Here is a 23,214-nt window from a genome sequence, read left to right on the forward strand (position 1 = left end):
TCCATGGTATGCTATTTTCGTCTGCTACGGTGCCAATGGCATAACCTTCCGTTGATAACATTTAGACGGAACTTACTTAATGACAACTATATTACCAAATCATGAATAAATAGCATTATACGGAACCAATATTTAAAAGAAACTACGATCTCAAGGATAGTTTCAATAATTCATTCCAGCAACAACAATCTCCATCACATACAAACTTTATTGTGATGTTTTAATATTGTTTCCTTCGATTCTGTAGGTACAGCATTACTACCACACATTATATAAGCATTGTTAACAACTTATCCAATATCGTTTATCTTAATCTAGCAATAAGTCGTAATTTCCGCAAATAAAAAGATTGAGAATGACGACAACAAACTGTGCCAATGAGTCTTCACTTGTTTTTACCCTTCTTTCATTGGTGGAGACACGTGAAACTTCGGATATATTCGGATTTTCCCTGTTTGGGAAGGAAGGGGAACCGTACCGACTGGTTTGAAACCGACGACCTTACAGAATCGCTGAAAGTGTCGTCGTCGGTGCGGAATCAGTTGTCGGTACGGTTTGATGTCCAGTCGGTGGGCTTGAAAGGGAAACCGACCGGTGCGGCACCGACGAAATACAGAATACGGCCCCAGATTTAACTGTAGCCATGCTTGTATTTGAAGCATAAATATGAAGAGGAAGTTCAACTATATGTGGTTGTGTACAGTAAAAAAAATACATTTTCAGGGACTGTCCTTTAAGACAAGATAATACATTCTTTCACAGAACTTTATTGGATATATCATTAAAAAATTCAAGTTGTCTCCTAATCATCAGCACACTTCTTTGGGCTAGTCTCCTTTGCTTCTTATGCTGATTGTGAGTGAAATTGACTTTTGTATGAAATATGTTTTGAATAAAAGTGAATATTTTTTAATTTTTCCGTAAATTATTGTATCAATTATTAGATTCCTATATTATCATAAATCAAAATGCACACAGCGGCTAATCAGAAAGAGAGTGTATTTGTGTCAGGGAAAGAAACCCTTTAAACCCGGTACATACACAAATAATTTTGGTACCCTCCATACATCCTTAGGTCGCGTGGACAGATTACTTAAATGCCAACACAATTCGCTAAATAGGTGTTCAAATTATTACAAAAGCTCTTTTTTAAGGTCACTCGACTATTATTTAAGATAACTACCAGAAAACAAATATTTAAATATCTACATTATGTCATAAGTTATCAAAACCCTAAATTAACCTTTTCGGACAATCCTTTCAAAAAAGCATCACGTTCTCTTTTATCCCCTGACGCCTTGATTTTATTAATTTTTTTACGCTGAGTATGTTGTAAATAAATCAGCCAATTAAAAATGCAGAATTTTATAATTGCAAAAAAAAACTTTGGTTCAACTAAGCTGTGTATTTTTTAATTACTCCATTCATATACGCTTCACAATAGACGGGCACACATTGTGAGGGCTTGGGGCAGTCGGCGATTGCCGACCAGCTGACCTGGCCAGACCCCCCCCTGCCAGAACCCCAAATATGCTCTGAAGACGTCATCAACAAAGCCTACTCTGAGAGCATATCTTGTATTTGGACTGGGGCGGATCCAGCAATTTTTCTGGGGGGGGGGGGGGGGGGGGGGGGCAAAAGGGTCTGACAGGTCTTCTCATATTTGAGGTTAAAAACAAAATATAACAATCACTGAAGAAATTATTCTCTTTATTTTGATATGAAATTCATTAATATTAAATTATTAAGGCTCCTTATTTCACAAAATGATATGAACTTAATGATAACCGCATTAAAAATCTTGTCTATTTTTTAAATGCCTGGGGGGTGGGGGGGGCGAGTTCATGTTCCTCTGTGCCCTCCTCCCCCTAAATCCACCCATGTATTTGGAGGTATCCTCTTAAATGGTTATACCGCTGCTTCTGCTATTGCATTTATTGCAGCAGCCTTTGATCCTCTCATTTCAAAATGGTGGACAATATTGGTGAATAAATTCTGTTGCTGCATATTTATTTCCATAAAAGTAATACTGAAGGTTAAATTGGAAGCTATTTTCACAGCAGCAAATCAATAAAATAACTACTTTTAAATGTGTTTGTGAATGTTTGCATTGCTGCCATTTTCACGCAATTCACTTACCTGCTAGCTGATTTTAAGTTGCTTAGATGCCCATTCCCTGATCTCCTCTACTGTCTGCTTTGATATGTACTTACCTTTTATATGGAGAAAAATCCAACTGATATCTTTAAGCTTCTCTAAGTTAGAATAGAAGAATAAACATTTTAAGATTCACTAATATATTTTAAATAGCACCAATGACCACTCACATATTAAAAAAAACACCCAATGCTTGATAAACCACCATTGGTTTTTTTTAGTAGATCAGTGAACCTTACAATATTTATTCTTTTATTTTCCTTGTAAAAAATCAATTGCCAAAAGGAGAAAGGTAAGGAGTGCAAGCTGAAAGAAATTTATGTTATTTTTTCGGTATTCAATACCCTCAAGGCTCAAAAAATGTTGTAAGCTAAACCTCTTCCTCTCCCAAAGAGAATGAATGTAATCCTCACATAGAAAAAATAGTCATAAATTAAGATAGATATGTGTGTCTACATTAGAAAAAAATCTATAAAGCAATTATTAACACCAACAAATCGTTGAAGTTTTCTCATTATATTGAGAGGGATACATAATGATCCCAATTTCAAATTTTATTTGGGTAAATATGATAAAATTAATAAGGAAATGTAAAATAAATATACTATTCAGTGCCAACATGAGAATTATATTATTACTCAACACATTACAGAATATATGCCAATTCAGATTGCTACAGAGAATGATCAAGTAATTATTTGATCAAACTTTTACATTGCAGTTACATGGAAAATATACTCATTGGCGATCTTTTCTTAAATCCAACCCATTTTTATAGCAATAAAATGTTCTGGATCTAGCCTCCCATGTATACTTCAAGAGGTTTGTGGATAGAATGTTTCACTTGAAAAGTCAGGTACAAAAAAATTGAATAAATAAGATTCTCTCAACAGGAGCTTAAAGGCTTGCACTGCAGTGGGTTTATTTGCAGATCCATGGCCAATTTTAGCTGTAGGTAAATAATGAATTTTATAATGAATGGAATTTTCAATGCTAGAAGTTAGATTATGATAAACTTTTCACTGTATCAATGCAGACTTGTATTTTATGAAAGATCATACAAAACAAATAAATACGCTAAATAACAATTATGTTTCAAAGGGCTGTATAATTTTTTAAATAACTTATTTTAATAAAAAGAATTTCAAGTAACTCTACTCTTTTAAAGTATCTTTCCCTAATATCCCAAGTGTATTCAATTTATTCATAATAACAACCTGTGTTACCAGTATAAAATTAATGTTTATGAAGTTTTCCTAGGCTTCACATCAGGCAATTGGGCTAATTAATGCCAAAGTTTCAGTGGCTAAGTCTGCCACGATCTTCAGGGCACAAAACATTTTTTAACCATGCTGGCAGGTTTGACGGCTAAGAAAACTAAATGAATCTAATCTACGAGGAAAGTATAAAATCATATGTGCATATGATTAATTCCTGAAGGAGTAACTTTGAGAAATTTTGTCAGAGGTATGACGTAGGAATTAAGTTTGTATATTCGATACAATAAAGAATCTACTTCTCATCAACGTTTCAATTGCCAAGCAATAATTATCAAGGTGTACTTAGCCTTTTTGGAAGTCAATGCATGCTATTGCCAATTGCATTAGGGAATTGTACGTTTGCTCCCAAATAACCAACCCATTATTTCTGTTTACCAGCGTCACTTCATCCTTGGAGTTAAGCAGTAATTTGCCTTTCGTATTTGGGAATTAATTGGAAGTATTTCACTTTTTTTAAAAAGGGCAATAATTAGTGTAAATTTTTCCATGAAAGGGAAGTTGACACCATCGTATGGGTGACTTACTGTGCACTTAAATCTGAAGAAATTTTGTGTCTATTTTTACTTTCTTACATATCAAGGCCTCTGTGACTGTGTGGCGTGTCTCCATTTTTAATAAAAAGTGACAATAGCAACTGAAACCCATAATTACATGAACTTCCTAAAACATTGTTGTTATAATCAGAGAGGGTATAAATGCTATAATATACTTTTTAATCCCATGATAATGAAATCTGATGGACTATGTTACTCCCCCATAAAAATTTCTTGTTTCATTTAAATATGCGCATACTTAAAACATTTACCTTTTGAACTACTCTGGTTGTAATTTTTACATTTGTGTTTTTAACATTAGTTTTATCCGTTATTTATTATATACTCTATTGAAGTTGGTGTACCTCTACTTTTTTTTAACCGTTTCTAATGAATAAGATGGCTGATCTCATTTATTCTGTGTTCTGTTTAACAGATATTCTGAATTTTATCTAGCCTATTAAAGACATGCTAAAAATTTATATTTACCAATGAACGTATCAGGCCATGATGATATAAAAGACCTCCCCTGCATGTAACTTGACTCATATGTATTCTCTCAGGATCTCCAGCTACAAGAATAGGCTTTGTTGGGTCCACCTTTATCATTGAAGAAAATCATATAAAAATTTGAATGTTTAGCTGGGCCAACAATTCTTTTTTCTATTTCTGTAATTGAAATTCATATCATCTATCTATGCTTCATTATAATGATAAGAAAGAGTGATTCCTCCATCAACCATCCCCTCAAGATGTATGTATGTATATTGTAACCTAAAGTAAGCATAGTAGCAAATGAATCCCTTGGCAATAGGGTAGTTTCCTTAATCGAAGAATACGAAAGTCAATGATTGCGATTCGTTTCCCACCAATAGTGTATTTATAATATTCAAGTTACTTGGTTTTAGAAATCCCAGTTTAGACGAATGTTAATGGTCAATTTCAACCTCATTTGAAAAAGGCCAGATTAGCAGCCATGCGATGCCACTCCATGTGACGTCACAGGGACCTAGTTTCTATACGCGTAGATAGGAGTTTTACATCATCTGAGGTTACCAATGCATGCATGAGGCGCAGAGCTCAGGGAAACATCTCTTAATAATCACCTATTGTCGGGAAGTTCCTTCATTGGATTGGGTATTAATAATCCTTATTTAAGCAAAGCGCTACCTGCTGGCAGCCTGCTTTGTGGTGGTGCTCATAGCCTCACACCAAGGCGGCCTCACACAGTGGCAGCCGGAACCAGAATGACATCACACAGGCTTTTCCCAGCATTCATTGTTACTATTAGCCGCCGCATTTTCGCGCGCTTGAAAATTTTCACTTTTCATTTCATTGTGAAAAATATATATCATCATTTAAAAAATCGAAAAGCCTGAAGTACGTAATCCAGGAGAAATTATCTTTTTATTTAGGCAATAAAAAAAAGGAAACTACCCTATTGCTTGGGAATCACTTGTTCACATAGAGAAATTATAATGAAATGGCAATTTTAAAGTATTTACAATGTGGATAATTTAGGAAGAATAATTTTCCTACCGGCTGTGATGTTCTTATAACTTCCAGTAAGTGAGAAAGTCTATCTTCAAAGTGGGGTGCAAATGCTGAGGGATCCAGAGCAATGAAGGACTGCCCAAGATTGGCTGGTCCAGTTGTACTTTTCAATTTCTTTATGAATGGGCCATAGTTAGCCCCTAACAAGAAAATATACAGCATTAATATTCATAAGGAAATAATGGTTAGTGCAGTCAGTGGTGCAGCGAGGGGGGATTTTTGGGGACAAACCCCCCCCCCCCCCCAGAGCTTAGAGAATTGTTTTTTATGAAAATATTTTAATGTGACAAATTTTGTAACTAATAATAGGAGGACAGATGACTCACGAGTAAAACATCAAACTCAGACAGCCGTAAAACTCAATATTTTGAACAATTTATGCTAAACATTTTCTGGGGAGGGCCCTCTCATTTCCCCCTTACCTTGGCGGGTACTCCATACCCCCCAGTATTAGTTGTGCCTAAAACCCCCCTAGCCTTAATTCCTAGCCGCACCCCTGAGTGCAGTGACACTTGTTTCACTGCTGGAATGGCAGCATTTTCTTAACAACTGTAGTTCTGCGATGATGAATTATCCCATGTATAATATATTATCCAGAGGCGTAACTAGGAACATGCTTTGAGGGGGATGGAGAACTGGGGAGGCGACCCCCAGTGAGAAATGGGTGGTGGAATCCACGTGGAACCCACGTGGAATCCACGTTGAGTGGTGGATATTTGGTGGTGGTGGATATTTGGTGGTGGTGGATATTGAGTGGTTGGACCCACGTGGAATCCACGTTGATTTCAAGTGGATTTGTGGTGATTATCATAAAATGTTAAACAGAATTTCTAATTTGTGGAACTTAACTCTCTGGTGACATTGCGTCATTTATCATCCTGAAACCACGCTAGTTATGTGAAAATGTATCGCACATTCTATTTTTATAATTCGTGGAAAGGCAGCCATGAGAGCACATGAAAAATCGTAGACACATCTATAGAAGGTTTAGATATAGAGTGGTTGAGGTTTTAATGGTTTTAGGACAGCACCAACTGCTGTTTTAATTTTTCCACCAAATTTCCACGTGGGTTCCACGTTGATTCCACGACCAAAAACACGTGGTATCCACGTTAATTCTCCACGTGGGTTCCACGTGGATTCCACCACCCATTTCTCACTGGGCCCCCCCTCCCCGGAGAACGCCCAGGAAATTTTTTGAAAAATGACATCCCTGGAGATACATTTTACATCATTTTGGCTCTTAAAATTTAACTTTAAGCAGATGCATTAATTATATGTCAAAACTAGAAAATAATTTTAAATATTTTTTTACTTCCTGAGGCTTTGCAGGGGGGAGGGATCCAACCTTACATCCCCCCCATAGTTACACCACTGATAATATCCCATAGAGTCATAGGCGGATCCAGGGGGGGGGGCACGGGGGCACGTGCTCCCCCCCAGACTCTTTAAAATATGCTAGATTTTTAATACGGTCCCATTATCTTTTTGTTCGTTTTGTATGACGAGGTATCCTTGTGCCCCCCCCTGAACAAAATCCTGGATACGGCCTTGCTTGTGCCCCCCCAGAAATAAATCCTGGATCCGCCACTGCATAGAGTCATAGCTACTCCACCCATTATTTGTTAGAGACATGATGGCATTCTTTGAAATAAAATATTCTGGAAGTAAATTTCTCCACATTTCAGATCTCCAGGTAGGGACTACTCAAGGGGATGCATAATTAAATGTGATAAAATACAGGGGATGGAAACATGGAACCTGCAGAAGTCGAGGGAAACTTAAGGCTGAAATGTAATGATTGAACTTAGACATTCTATGAATCAGTGAAATGACTTGGCTACTTCAGGGAGAATTTGTAGTGGATGTTATAGGATTACACATACTGCATCTCTAAATGGTAATGCTGGAGTTGGGGTAGTGCTGAGAAAAAGCACCAGAACACATGTGAAAAACTTCGTGCAAATCAAAGGTTAGCAATGGTAAAGATGAAACTGGTAGTTACCATATTGGTAGAGGTTTACAAAGGTGCAGTGGTTCATTTATTTAACTGATTAATAATGCCTCCTTGATTGGTACATTGTGCCAGTATATCTACTAATATACTTACCTGAGAGAATTCCGCATAAAATTTCCACCATCAAAGCAAGCCCAGTCCCTTTGTAACCACTAGTTTCTTCTGTTCTTCCCAATGGTATGAGGCAGCCAGCTATCATTGCAGTGTCAGAATTTGTTGTCTCCTTTCCTTCAAAATCTTGAGCCCAGCCTGCAGGAATTTTTGCATTTTCTGCACGCTGAATATCTATCTGTAAGAAAGGTTTTCAGATGTGTGTTACTGCACTAAGCTGACATGTATTTTTTCCGCTGACATTAACACGTTCCATGCGGGCCCGATTTTCATGAAAGTCATCAAAATTGGCTGTTAAAATAAGAAAGAAAAATAGAGGTAGGTTTCACGCCATAACTTCTGTTCAAATACTGCTTTTTACAAACGACGCACACCGCTCGAAAGAGGGAAGCTTGCTGAAGGCCATACACACAATCAGAAGACTCGGAAGTGGATATTAGCATAGAGTAAGTATACTTAGAATATACTTACTCTATGATATTAGTTACATGCGGCATCCGTTAAAGCAGAGCACATCAATTGATGTGCTCCTTAAAACAGCTTGGACGGGACCACATCAACTGACGTGCTCCACTTTGAATGGGTTAATCCATAGTGGTGAGTGGCATGGAAAAATCGCAGTTGTGATTTTATTTTAAGAATGTGATGCGAGGTATATTTTGTGATGGAATGCTTTAAGTTCTAAATCACTCTTTCAGTGATTCAACACACTGTTTTTTTTTTTGGATTAGTGATGGTAAAACTCACCATGGATTTACTCTAATCGCTCAATCAGGGTGTGGAGGCCATTTTCCTACCCTGGGCTGCCTTGTACTTCAAGGATGTTGGTTCAGTATGTGTGAAGGCTTCACTTGGGATACTAAGTTCTAACATGTGCATAATATTCACACTTCCAGTATTTCTCACAGTTATGGGCAATTTTCAAATGTGAACACATGAAACAGTCTACTACTTGACCAAATGGCCCACTTCACAATGCCACTAATAAGCCAAGTGAATTGGAAGATGGTGAGATGGCTCAGGGTTTCCAAAAGAGCTAGTGATGCTATCTTCTTCAAGAAGACCATCAACCTGAATTTGAGGTTATGTTTTTATAAATCCGTGCTATAAAACGTGCATTAAAATTTATGTACGTTATAAGTTATGCATTAAATACTTTAGTAATATTTGAAGTCATTACAGCTTGGTTTTATCTGATATATTTTGTGTTTCAAAATTTTAATTCAGTTCAAGCAAAGGAATTCCATGATGCTATACTCGGTGCAATCAAGTATTTTTAGTTATTCAGCTGCATTATTTTTTCATATGTGGTGAAAATATCAGCTCAAGTTAAACTTCATTTCAATTCTCTCATTTGGTCATTGATAGTAGTTCACATTATTTTTTCATTTACCTACATATTGGAAAAGTGATCAGTCTTGTTGAACTTTATAGCAACACTTTCTTCATTTGTCCTTGATAATGGTTCACTTAACCTGTTCACCGCTTATGCTTATTTTTAAATTGAAATGAGATCACCCTTATGATGTGGATGAATACTGAAACTATGTACCCACTTGTGCTGCACAAATAGTTCAAGTATACTGCTACCATGGATATGTTCTGACGTGAAATTTATGTTTAGTACCAGGTTGGAATAGGTGCAAAATTCTCTGGTACACCTCAGGTCAGACCTTTATGAAATATTTTGCTTTTAAAGTTGTGGATCAGCACATGGGCATACCCAGTGATGGGCAGGAGGGGGGAGCTGCCCCACCCCCCCTAGAAGCAAAAATCACTAAAATCTTTACGGAAAATCAGACTGTATTGAATCAAAAGTTTTCAACAATTTTTCTTTAATACATATGTATTAGTTTTAGACATGCAACTAAAATGTTTTTTTAAGCAAATAATTTTAAAAACTAATAAAGTGCTGTCTTAAAATGTTGGTTTCATTCACCTTTTCCATGCTGAAATGTAAAATGTTATGGCTTGAACGACCATGTCTTGGCCCCCTCCCAAGTTCTTTGATCCTGGGTACTCTGTTGGATCAGCAGACACAAAATTTTTTTTACAGTATTTAAGATTAACGAGGAGGGTTGGGTAGGGTGACCAGATGCTGAGAGGTGAAAAAGAGGGCAGCACCTTGTGAAAAAGGACGACAAAGGGGGAAAAAGTAGGACTAATAAAAACTAAAGGCAATTTCATAATTAACCCATTCGCACCCATCCCCTGGGATTTAAATCGACCCCAAACAATGCTGACTTTTAAAGAATTTGAACACATTTATAGTGTTGGTTTAAACGAGACATTTATTAGAGTAATTGTTGACTGATTTTGACCAAATTTTGATATGTTGTTAAGAGTTAGCTACTCTTACATTTGGTTGAAGTATGTATAAATATTTCTAAGGCAATTTACAATTTAAAAAAAATTTCTAAATAGCCACTAGATGGCAGCTACTATCAGGTAGACTATCTGGCCAAAAACATTAAACAACAACATAAAAACTCCTAAGATAGCAGCAGGATCAACTGATCGATATCAATATGCATACTGTGTACTGGTACACTTGCGGTGATTGTGGCCAGTGTCAGTATGCTTGTGGATGCAATTGGGTTAAGGATATTAAAAATGTATTGGCACTATGCATAGGCGGGTCTAGGGGGGGGGGGGGCATGGGGGCATGTGCCCTCCCCAGAACCTTAAAAAATATGGAAGATTTTAATTAATTCCCATTATCATTGCGTTAGTTTTGTATTACGAGGTATCCTTGTGCCCCCCCCCAGAACAAAATCCTGGACACGGGCTTCCTTGTGCCTCCCCCAGAAAGAAATCCTGGATCCCCCCCTGGCACTATGCTTTAATAATATTTTTCTTCGGAACTAATTTTTTCAAGCAATATTGGCATTTTAAACTGCAAACTACAATGATATGTTTGAAATTGCAATTGACCATTATGAGTTCCTTTATTGAGGCAATGTTTAATTTTTCCTCTCATCAGTCCACTGAAATGAAATTAGAGAAAGTACCCTTTCTGCATTTGCACTGTGATCTGATATGCTGAAGAAATATTTGGAAATTTTGAGAAGTTCTGAATGGCTATGATTATATTTACTATTTACATAATCCTAATGACCAGAAAGGAGGACGTTTTCCGATACTTGAAAAATTGGCCCGGACACAACGGACGAACATTTAAAAAGGAGGACATGTTTGGATACCTCCGGACATCTAGTCACCCTAGGGTTGGGGAAACCCAAATATATGGAAAACAATAGCAATGTCTTGTGGTTCAGAGACCTAGACAGCACACTTCATGGGAGACCCTTAGCCTAGGCATTCACAACTAATGAAATAAAGTCGCATGAGGCTTTGAGCTCTACTGGAGACTTGTAGCTGAAAGAATATACTGAAGATAAAAGTGCTTGCTTACTTTGGTAGTTGATGTGAGGAATGCACCATTCTCACTAAGTAACTAACATGGCTTAAACAACTGGTGATTGATATCACTGTAGCAACAAACAACCACGTCCAGCACCCAAACCCTTGGCATAAAATGTGCATGTCACCCACATTGCATCTATCTGCATCAAAAACTTGCACAGTTGACTCAATTCCCTTTTCCTTACCGTAATGATTTATCATATTTTCTTGGTTTGTTTTGGATAATGTATTGTATTTCTGTCCTAAGTGGATGCATTAGTGTTCAAGAACAATAAATTCTTTTCCATTCTTTTCCATCTGTACCAAGGCTCCATATCCTCTTTCCATATCCTTAAACTTCACCCACTTTCTCAACATAATTCTGCACCCAGGTCCCAGAACCATACCCCTCATCCCCCCACCGCAGCCCCATTATCACATTGTATCTGCACTACCGTTCAAACTTGAGCTTCACGAACAAAAACTGCATCTAAACCCAACCTTTCATTTCACCAAAGTTATTCAACTACCCCCCATATCCTCAAACTGCACCGTGTATCTGCACATTGGTACCACAGCCAAGTTCCAAAGTCCAAAATTGCATCCATCCCTTGCCTCCCAATTGGAGGTCCCCACATTTCCACCCAAGTTCCACATCCCTGAGCAACACTTCCCTGAACTGCGTCGATACCCTTATCTACCATCTGCAACCTAGTTGTAATTACTCCCACCACACCCCCAAATTAAACTCATACTGTGCATCTGATCATGGGTTCCACAACCCCACACTCCAAAGCTTCATGCTCCACGTCTCCAAACTGCATATACACCTCACCATGCACCTGCACCCGGTTACCTACGACCTAGCTCAAAATTACAAAAATGTATCTATACCCTCATCTACCATCTGCGCCCAAGTTTGCACCCAAGCTACACACATCCAAATTGCACCCTCACCACACATCAGCACTGGACTTCTTCACATTTTGGGGGATGGGCACGGGGGCATATGCCTCCCCAGACACTTATGAAATAGCGAAGATATTTAATACAATTCCGTTATTATAACGTTTGCTATGCTTTGTGTATTACTGAGCCACAGTCATTTGAGCCTTGAGCCCAAGTCAAGAAGACAGGTTTGTCAGTCATCAGTATTTCACTAGTCAGTGCACGAAAAAAAATTGCCCAAGTGGGAAAGGTGCTTTTGAGGGCACCGTGAATGGCCTAGCCTGCTAGTGCCCTCGTGGCCCCGCTGTCAGACCCTTGTGCCCCCCCCCCCCCCCCCCAGAAAAATATCCTGGATCTGCTCTTGCTTCTACACCTACACCCTAGATCCCTAAACTGCACCCTAACCTTCCATCTACGTCCTAGCTCTTTACCCATGCAACACGTTCATGTACCGTACGGGAATCGGGTTGGTGTAGTGGCTAGTATGTTGGATTCGCAGGTCCATGTTCAAATCCCAGTATTGGCAGAGAATTTTCAGAGGCTGCCCAATCCCTGCATGATTGTTGTGTGGAGGACCCTTCTAGTGCTAAACTCTGTCCGTCGGATGGGATATTAAACAGTGGCCATCTTGGCGCCTTTCGTTAAGAGAAGGCTAATAGCGACTGCGGGTTTCTTTACACCCATCCAAGGGCTGGGCGTCTGCCCGGGTCGTCGCGACGTAGCTAAGAGGGCGACCAAACACCCTAACTCCAAAAAATGTAATGTACACACTGCAATGTGTGCAAAAAAAAAGTAATGGTGCAAGTGATGGACTTTTGCAAAAATTCAAAACTGGCTTTCGAGTTTTTTTGTAAATTCCCGTGGGTGGTTCCCCGGACATCCCGTTTAATAGAGTGGTTTCCATTTATTTTTTTATTGCCTAAATCGAAAGATTATTACTCCTGGAGTACGTATTTCACGCTTTTAGATTTTGAAATGACGACATCTATTTTTTGCGATTAAATGAAAAGTGAAAATTTTCAAGCGCGCGAAAACGCGACGGCTACGTGTGAATGCTGGGAAAACCCCATTTGACGTCGTTCTGGTTCCCGCTGCCGCCAAGTGAGGTGACCTCGGGGCGAGGCTTTGAGCGCTGATACGACGCAGGATGCTAGCAGGTAGCAGAGTACCCTGCTAGCAGGTAGCGCTTGCGTAAAATTAGGATTATTAATACCTTATCAAACGAAGGAAACTTTCCGACCATTGGCAGTTTTAATAGGTTATTGTTAAGAGACGTTTCCCTGAGCTCTGTGCCTCATGCATGCATTGGTAATCTCAGACGATGTAAAACTCCTATCTACCCGTATAGAAACTAGGTCCCTGTGACGTCACGTGGAGTGGCATCGCATGGGCGCCAATCTGGTCTTTTACAAATGAGGATAAAATTGACCATTAGCATTCTTCTAAACTGGGATTTCTAAAACCAAATAATTTTTATATTATGAACACACTAATGATGAGTAACGAATCGCAATCAATGCCTTTCGTTTTCTTTGTTGTAGGAAACTACCCTATCAGCTTTCTACTTGAAATTTTTAGCACAAGTAGAACCAGATGACGGTGCATTCTTACGCTATTTATAGTTCTTCAGAGGTAGTACAAGCCGTCATATTCGTCAGTTAGCATATTTATTCATCATACAGCATAAATTTAGCCGATTTTCGTAATTGAATGTGGCTCAATGGATTACGCGTTCGACCACTGCTCAAAGATAACCATGTTTCGTAAAAATTAAATGTTAAAAAATATTTTCCATTCCTGTAGCATATCTCATCTTCTCCATGTTTATCATTCATAGCTACACATTTTTCTCTCACTTCGAATGCAAATTTTCCATTACATGACCTTTATTCTTAGTTAAGGTTCTCTCGTTCGCCTATTATCCCACAACGCTATCCAGTTTCAAATTCCTCCTCCGTCCTCTTTAGAAAATTCCTTACTGTTCCGTCTAATTTTACAGGTATGAAATCAGTGCGATCAATATAAAGTATCATTTTTGCGTCATCACGGCATCCTTTATTTTCAACCCTAAAGTCTTCATTACTCGTTGAAATGTTCATTTTGTTCATAGATCCATTCAGATTTCGGAATTCCGACTTCAGATTCAAAAATAATAAAAAAAATACGGCATAGATCCCGGTTTCCTCTTCATACTTGGACAGTGGCGAATACATATATAGGGAGCCTAGAGGGCGCTCCCCCCCCTCATTGCCGAACATTGCTGAACCAAAATTGTATTTTTTTAATATGTTAAGATGGCATTGTCTTGTTTACGTGTAGAATCGGTTTAAATAAATCTTTATTAATCTTTGCATGTGAATTGATAATTTTCTTGTTACGATAAAAGAGTAAATGTAGCTCAAGATATCTTTTGCGCCCCCCTCTCCTTGAGGTTTTTCTGTATCCGCTCTGTACTTGGAGTATTTGAACTAAAATGAAGATGATTCCCTATATTCTGCATATAGATAGCCCCGTTATTAATGTCAACGACAATCTCAATCAAACAACATGTGAACCATTACTGCACCCCGAAAATGTTAAGCACTAGTAAACAATATTAATGGAGAATCTGAGACTACAACCCGATACGACACCCGGTGGGAAACCCGAGAAATATTCCTGCATATTCCTGCAATATTAATGGAGATTTTCAATGTGAAATCTGGCACGGTGCGATAAACTCGCCTTGAAAATGGGATGAAACTCTTTCTCCAAAACGTCGGCGGAAATAAAACCAATAACCTGAATCAGAGCCTGAGAAGAATTCCGAAGCGTTATCTACCAGGAAACACTTAAATCGTGTAATATTAACGGATGACGGATTGAAAGACCAGTGTCGCATCGCAAGAAATATTTTGTCGATATTTGCAAATATTTGAAGCCAGCACAGCCTATAAATACCTTTCTTTACTTGAAGTACTTCGGCATTGATATGTATTGGAATAGAAATACAACAAAACTATGGAATGTCGTCTCAATGAACCATAAAATATGCGGTACTTTGTTCGCGGTCGCGGATGGCGGCCATTTGTGAAGAGATAACTTTTTTGACGCAAGTCAACGGTTACCACAGAATCAGTGCGAGCATTTTCATAAAAATAGTTCGGTTAAGATATTTTCTTGTTCACCTATATATAAAGAAATGGAAATTTATTGCAGACATGTTCAGGAAATATTTTAGTTAAGAAAATGGTTAATGCGAATTTTACAACTAAAATATTATTTTTTCCGTCTAAGATCCCTTCGATATTTTTTATTTTGGCGGAAATATATATTACTAAAGTACTTTAGAATTTAATTTGATAGTTAATTATTGGCGACCATTCAATTAGTGGTGCTTCATACATGGCGTGCTTTAGATTACAAGAAACCCTAATTCCTTTCACAAATTTGTCCGTAAGGGCCTGACGTTAATATTTGATCTAAATACATGTAGGTAGAGTCCTGTAAGATGTTTTAGGGAATTGTACGTACCTTACCCAAGGAGACCGCTGTTGTTGCCATGTCTAGCACAAAACTGTCATTATTTCCTGGAGCCGCAACACTTATAGGATTTGTTCCTAATACTGCCTGAAGGTAGAAAGGCTCTCTTATGAATACTAATTATAGTAACATTTCACTAGAATTTACATTACTTATTTATTTATTTAAAAAAAGAAAATGCTAGACAATTTCAAATATGCTTATTGGGCCGAACAGTTTTTATGTCTATAAATCTTTACTTTCTTTGGGAATAATTGGTTGATAGTGAATGTTGATGTTTTATTTTCTTTCTAGAATTCACGACTACTGGTCGATATTTACTATTAAACCTACTTCCCGTATAATTTTTGGCGTAAAATTATATTGCGAGATTACTAATAATATACGTACCTTTTTACCTCTATGGGGAACAGCTAAAGGCGATGAATTCGAGCATGTTATTCCCTGAAATATATTAAATAGAAAAATTTTATCTTTATAATCACCTCTGTTGCATTAATTCTGTTGACTAAAGTATCTAATTAACTCTCAACTGTACATCATTTGAATTGTATTCAACTTAGTTTTTTATTTGAATTAAGTTCTAGCAAATTTTACTGTTCAACATGAGTGTTAAAATGTATGAAATTCATCCTTGAAGATAAATGGCTGATAGGAGCCTGAACCTCGAAAATTTATAAAAAAATGAAGAGATAGTAATTTTTAATTTTGCTATCTGCTACACAAGTCTTATGGAGGAAACCATACTATCATAGAATGAAAGCGAGGAGCATGTTTCTTGAAGTGTGGGAGGGCATGATCAATTGCAGCTCATTATTCAATTGCTTTTTCTTTATCAAAACTCCTTATTTTTTATTTCCTGTAGATAAATTGAGGTTAAATGCATATCTAAGTTTCTCTATATGTATTTTTATCATTTAGTAACGAATTTATGAGCGTGTAATTTTAAGAGGGTCACGTAGGTATTTAAAAATAGGGTCAATGGAAAATACTCCTCTTTTTGCCTAGTATCCTTTTCAATTACGTTTTTTTCGTTCTCAGAAGGTGGTAGCTTACGTGTCAGATGTTCCGGAAAGATACATGGCGATGGATAAAATATTGTTGGGATATTGTGGATTTGATTTAATTCTTTTTACCTGGCCCAGATGAGGCCACAATCCGCCCCCCTCTTCCTCAGTGCTAGAGAGGAACTTCTTTAACCCTTGGGTTGCAGGAGTTCTCGATTTTAGCTATCATACAGTGCAGAAGAGACCCCTATGCAGGAGGCACCCTCTGACACGAGGGCTAGTCTGATAGAGTTACACCCCTTAGCGATCCTTATGGCGAGGGAAAGTGCCCAAGTGCAAGATATCCAGGTAGGAATGAAAATTTTACTTAAAAGCCGCAGTAAAACGTTCCCGTACTCTAAGTGTTAACGGGTTATTTTTCAAGAGGATTAATCCGAAATTTCATTTCATCATTAACGTTTCGCTGGAATTTGACAGCGCATGTGCCAATGATTATTTCACGTATTAGTACTTACGAAATGTGAGAAAAGGTTGAGCATTATATTTATAGAACTGCTCTGCTAACTCACCACGAATCCTTTATCCGCCGCGCGCATGCTGTACCATCCAGCCATCCCGTAATGATTTGACCCTGAAAGAAAATATATATACTATTAATTTTTATTCTTACCAGGTTAGAATGGAAATGATAATTGTCGAATCAATCATATTAATGAATCTAATATGTCAGAGCTTATGAAATTCGCATGAAAATGTTAGTCGATGTGAGGTGTCTCACGAGGAGACTTACAATGAAATCAGAGCAGGAATGCAGAGAAAATGGAAAGGAAAAAATATGCAAGATTTGAGTGAAGCAAATCAATACTTTGCATTACTCATTAAGGTCTCCTAATTCACACACTAACTATTATTTGCGTTACTCATTAAAGATTTCTATTTCAAATGCTAACTCAATGTGAAAATGAAAGTCCTTATTAGTTTTTCCGCAACGCAACAAAGTTAGATATAATAATATTTTTAGACTTTATGGTTTCCATTGCGCTCTCTGGTTTTAAAGGATATAGCTTCGCATTAAATTTTTCTCGCGCGGGTAAGATTTTCTAAGAGCGCCGACGCCTCGGGTTCCGACTGGTTACGCGTTTAAATAAACAGTTTTTCGACTGATACCAGCAGTTTCCATTAGACTGCAGTATCAAGCTTTTATTGATGCATTCCAAGCATTTGATTGTTCACCCCTCGGATCAGAAATGGTGGTTTTCTTTTCTTTGTGCAACCACGTGTTTTTCTGTACTCTTAAACTTCTGTTTGTGAAAACACCTCTACATCTGCTTTAAGTCTGGGGAGTATCCATTTATGAGCAAAATTTAATATTTAAGACACTGGTATAGTTGAACTTTAACACTAGAACTATCGATGGAGTCATTTTGACTCCTCGCGATTTTTATTTCTCTGCCCTGACTAAAATTTTCCGAATTATGACCTGAAATTCCGTGACTTTTATTCATCTTTGACACAAAATAAGGCTTTGCGATAAAAATAGTTCTAAAAAATAAAAAAGTACACGTTTTAAAAAAAATCGCGAGGAGTCAAAATAACTCCATCGGTAGTTCTAGTGTTAAATTACTAATGAGGTTTTTATGTAAATATTTCTTAACAGCAGCGGGCCTCCTAACCTCAAAATGAAGACTTACTTTGTCCCAGCTTTTTTCTGGGACAAAGTAGGTTATGCTCTTGGCAAGCTTGATCACCCCCCAATCCTTTAAATGCATGATGAGCTCTTTTTTCTGAGTCAAAGTGGGCAGTAGGCCTACATTTTAGTTTTTATTTATTATATCTGTCTTTTTTTCGGCCCCAGTTCGATAGCCGGTGAAACAACAGAATAAAAGTACATAAAGTTATAACTTTAAAAAATATCTTTACTTATATAAATCAATACAAAAATAAGTTTATTTATTAAAATGCAACAAAACTACCTGCAAGCAACATGACGCGCCTGTTGGGGTCACAGATTAAGCTACGTACTTGCTTATATTTTCATTGATAAGGATTAAAAATTTAGCTAATTTAATTCGATTATTTTAAAAATAAATAGTTAATAAAATAAAAGACGCTCATATTTTAATATATCTTTTAATTTCTTAAAAACAAATATGTTTAGCTTAAACCGCCTTTAAACTGTGTTTTTCAATAAAATATATTGATTTCCTCTAGAATCCAAGTCTTTCTTGGTCCTAAGCTATTCTTAAAATGCTTTTAAGTGGGTAAAATCACCTTGGGCCAAAGTAACCGAACCTCAAGGGTAACATTAGTCTAAGTAAAAATATTTTTTAAGTAAACAAAATTTAAAGAAGGAGTTCAACACTATTCAGATACTGAGCTAAAGACAAGAACTATGAGGGTTCTAGGCATAGAGCATGCTGCTGATGCTCTATGGTTCTAGGTGAACCCTCTTAAGGATACAACACACCGGGGCCGGGAACCAAGCCCGTGGCTTACACGCCCGATCACCCGGGGAGGGGCTGGAGAGGAAGGAAAAAGGATAGAGGCGCCGCCGCGATGGGAGCCCGCCGACGCCTCTGGGAGGGGATAGGAGCGGAAGGGAGGGGACGGGGAAAAACACCTCAACGCTACAGAGCGAAAAGGGCCCACTAAATAGCTAAACCAAGCATACGCAATTAATTTTCTACCAATTCTAGTAGATTTTCCTATGAGGAAGAAAAATCCATCGATCGAATCGGTAGATACTGTGCTAAAGACAGTATATAGGGGTTCTAATGTTTTAAAGGCCTGAAACAGTAAAATAGAAAAAAATAAGAAAACACAAAAAAAAGGTTTAAGTGGGCCAAGGTAGCCCTTGTTTACGGTACTAATCTTTCGAGCAACGCTGGGTGGTCCGCTAGTGGAATATGTTACTCTAACTGGTACAACTTGCTGTTCTCGAATCACTAGCCACGTAACGCCGGTGTTTGCGCCTCACCCACACTTAGGCACATCCACTGGGGCTACTCTATTCGACACTTAAGCCTGAATCACACGATCATTTTATCCGTCATTTCCTAGTGACAGTGGCGGCTTGCCCATTAGGACTCTCGGACGCCGCCCCTCCCAAAGATTTGAAAAACGAAAAAAATTAGGTACCCATTCAATTGTAATTATACATCTATTAACCAAGGTGTTTTTTCAATCGCGCACATCGAAAATGTGGGAAAAACACGCAAAATAGCGCGAAAAGTTCGCCTTTGAATCCGCGGGGCGCTGGCCAGAACGTTCCAATCCGTCACCATGCTGGTGATGTGACGCGTCTAAGCTTGTGCCTTATGGAAGTCTTGGGACAACGCCCGAGCATGCACAGAGGGACGTATCTAGTGAGTTGACATCGCCGCGTTGTTGCAGTGTAGCAGAATACCTTGTTTTGGCGACCAGTTGACATATTACGTGTAAATTGTTTTAATGTAAATAGGCCTAGTTGTAGTTGTGTTAATCGAGTCAGTGATTGTTAGTGTTTTAGTGTTAGTGATTGTTTTGTGTATTAGTGTTCTCTGGATTGCCTGAAAAACTCACTAAAATACACAAAATATTCAAAAAAATTTGATCCCCCCGTGGAGTGTGCCCCTCCCAGCATTTGACACACGAGCCGCCACTGCCTAGTGATCACTATCGCGATCGCTAGAGTGATCACTCGCAAATGATCGTCACCGGCAATTGTTTCTCGCGATCACGATCGCGATGAGGATTCCCATCACTCGTCCGGTCGCTTTTTCGGTCGCTGAAACCATCACTAAAACCCCATATCAGCCAATCGGAACGCATGCCCGTATGAAGCGATTGCAGCGCAACGTTTGACAATCGTGGGAACGACATAGATAAACAAACACACTATATAATTTCGTGATGTGGGTCCTATGACAACGAGCTGTGATATCGAAAGTGATGAGAAAGGCGACGGTGTGAGGGACCGTGTGATTCAGATAAACAATCACTAGAGCGATCACTTTTCCCGTCGTGAGAAGCGATCGCTCTCGTGATCACTTTTCGCGACGAAAGAATATGATCGTTTGATTCAGGCTTTATCCTGTGACTCAAACGTGATTAAATTCCGCGAAAATTGTTCACACCATACCTCGTGCAGCGATCCATCCCACACCCATCTGTTTGGCCTTTTCCATTGCGAGGTCCATACAAATATTGCCGACAACCGGCCCAAGTCCATTATTTCCATCCACCAAAGCTACGGCACCTTTGTCTTGGATTATTGTCGGGGTCGTGCAGGGATCTGTGGTCCCATTTAAAACTTCTGCGACGTAAATTCCTAAAATAATAAGAAAATTTATCAATCGGCAAATTGATGCTTCACAAGTTCAAATTTCATCATCACTTCGCTTGAGGAAACGGTACCGAGTCGATTGAGTCCATGACTAGTGTGCCCTCTGCGGTCCGCTGACACAAGAACTTCTGCCATGTTTTGCGCATACAACTCTGGTGTTCCAGCGGCCATCATGGCTTCAGTTACGAACCTGTAAACCTCTTGTAAGGGGGTGAAGTATTTTTTAGCCGCCATGGTGAAATTCTAGAAAATAAAAGTCCTTTTATCCTTTTAGTTCGATTAAATTCACAATGCCTTACCTTTCTTGTTATTGGGTTGTTCACTCAGACCCAAAATCGCCTTTCATGGAAAGAATATGGCACGTGGAAGGTAATTAAAAACTACGACGAAAAAAATTTTCTTCCTCATTCAGCCAATCTTTCATAAGTTTAAAATGAAAAACAAACGTCAAAGCTGTTGTCTTATCTTCATAATTAGGCAACGTCATTTAAGTTCTACTTCATTAAGCCTTTAAGGGAGCACCGCTCATTGAGGTAAGGAAGCACAGCAACGGATAACACGAGGTCGTTGCGAGAAAGGGAGAAGCTGAGAATCGATGACCAGCTCAGCAGGATCGCGTGACGTCATCAACTTGTCTGCTAAAGGGCAAAGGCCGTCGATGTTTCGCCGCGAATAGCTCAAGAAGTAAGTGACAGACTGAGAAGCGAAAAATACAGCTCTTTTCATATTTTAAAAAGTACTATCGACTATAAGGAATAAGTAAACAATCCCTTTCGATTACATTTCCCTGAGTGATATGCAATTAAAAGGTATCATAAGGGTTTAAATCATTCATGCAGTGCATAATTTAAATCCTTTGAAATATAAGAAAAATATTACTGAAGCCATTTAATCAGTGAAATTTTTATCCAGTTACACTCCATATTCGGCGTGAAAAACTTGGGTCACTAAAATTGTGAGAAGTAGTCCTAATTAGACCTTATCTTTCCGTGAAGTTGGCAGGGAAAAATCACGTGCGGATTTTAATGTAAATTTGTGCAATTAATAAAAGTATAATCTCTGAAAATCCTGAAGCAGGTCTTTCTCTCGTTCACAAAATGAATTACCCGAAAGTTGCTTTTACGCGGAAAAATAAAAATATAGAGATATGTACTGACATATCCCAATTTATTTATATAAAGATATACTGAGGACACCTTTGAAATCCCTACATCTCAATTCATTGCCACACGAAATTAGATAAGATACAAACTCGGTGGTATTTGGAAGAGGTATTTGCTGATGTGGTACTTGTCCTACTTACAATTAGTGAAGAATAGAACATGCTTGAATAGAGAATGTTTATTATCAAGAGGTGTTTGTGAACTCCTGGTTGCAAATTATTTTCAACGTGATTTTTATTTACTTTTGGAGTAACTTCTGACTGTTGTATTTTGAAAGTAGGAGAAATAAGGAGCCTTCATAGCATATTTTCTAGGAATCAACCGCGGACTTGCTAGCAGTAACTTAAAAGGAGCCACCCGCAAGAGTTCGCTAGGCTCGAAAATTTTGCCTGGGGGGGTATATTTAGCCTCAACCAGGAGGGATTCAAGCCATCATCCCGTGGAATCGAGTCGCAATATTCCTCAGGAAAATTTGAAATGGGCAGAACAATCAAACAGGAAAACTTCCTTATGGGATCTCTCAGTCTAATCAGCCTCGCAAATCGTGCTTGAAATATCAGAAAGATAGAGATAGAAATACTTTTGAGGCACCAGGAAAATATTGATGAAACCGTTAACTCACCGATGTTTTGTCCAGTCAGTCACCATATCAGTATCCACCGCGAACAATTTTGTGCATTATAAAATTTTGAAGAGGAATCCAAATGAAGGCTTATGTTTACATGACGTTGGTAGGGAAAATATTTGTAAACTAAGGCCTGGTTACTGGAGTACGATTCAAAGATTTATCAGCGACTAGTCGAGAATTAGCATGGAAGTTTTGCATGAAAGTTAATATACTTTAGATTTTGATAACATTAGCCTAGTGCCAAAGCTCATACGTACAATCTAAGGTATGGCTAAGTGATATATATGTTGGCTTTGGTGGATTTATGTACACTTTTGGTATAAAGTCTAATAAATAACAAAAATAAATACAATCCACTTATTGACGTCAAAGATGTTAGAAACGAAGTTTTTTATCGTTTTGCGTTGTTTTTTGGGATTCTAATGTTTACCTAATTAAGAGTGGGTAGATTGCGATGATTCCAACGGACAGAAGTACAGCAGTACATACGTTTTTTTAATTAGAGAATAAAATCACGTAGTTGCTCGTGTAAGTACGTATCTAAGATCCATTGTGCATCTGATGC

General features: G+C 38.1%; 1 protein-coding gene across 1 annotated transcript; it reads right to left on the minus strand.

The window, feature by feature from the left end:
• Window positions 1-2,764: 2,764 nt before the first annotated feature.
• LOC124161045 (uncharacterized oxidoreductase YjmC-like) lies at window positions 2,765-22,939 on the minus strand. Its single transcript, XM_046537203.1, has 10 exons — window positions 22,644-22,939; window positions 20,930-21,101; window positions 20,655-20,843; window positions 17,104-17,165; window positions 15,918-15,971; window positions 15,519-15,614; window positions 7,635-7,830; window positions 5,510-5,664; window positions 4,460-4,570; window positions 2,765-3,106 (listed from the first exon to the last, which is right to left on the minus strand). Exons 2-10 carry the CDS (start codon window positions 21,090-21,092, stop codon window positions 3,044-3,046), a joined length of 1,089 nt encoding a protein of 362 aa, XP_046393159.1. The 5' UTR covers window positions 21,093-21,101; window positions 22,644-22,939; the 3' UTR covers window positions 2,765-3,043.
• Window positions 22,940-23,214: the final 275 nt, after the last annotated feature.

The sequence above is a fragment of the Ischnura elegans genome, chromosome 1, assembly GCF_921293095.1.
Source record: "Ischnura elegans chromosome 1, ioIscEleg1.1, whole genome shotgun sequence".
Taxonomy (NCBI): Eukaryota; Metazoa; Arthropoda; class Insecta; order Odonata; family Coenagrionidae; genus Ischnura; species Ischnura elegans.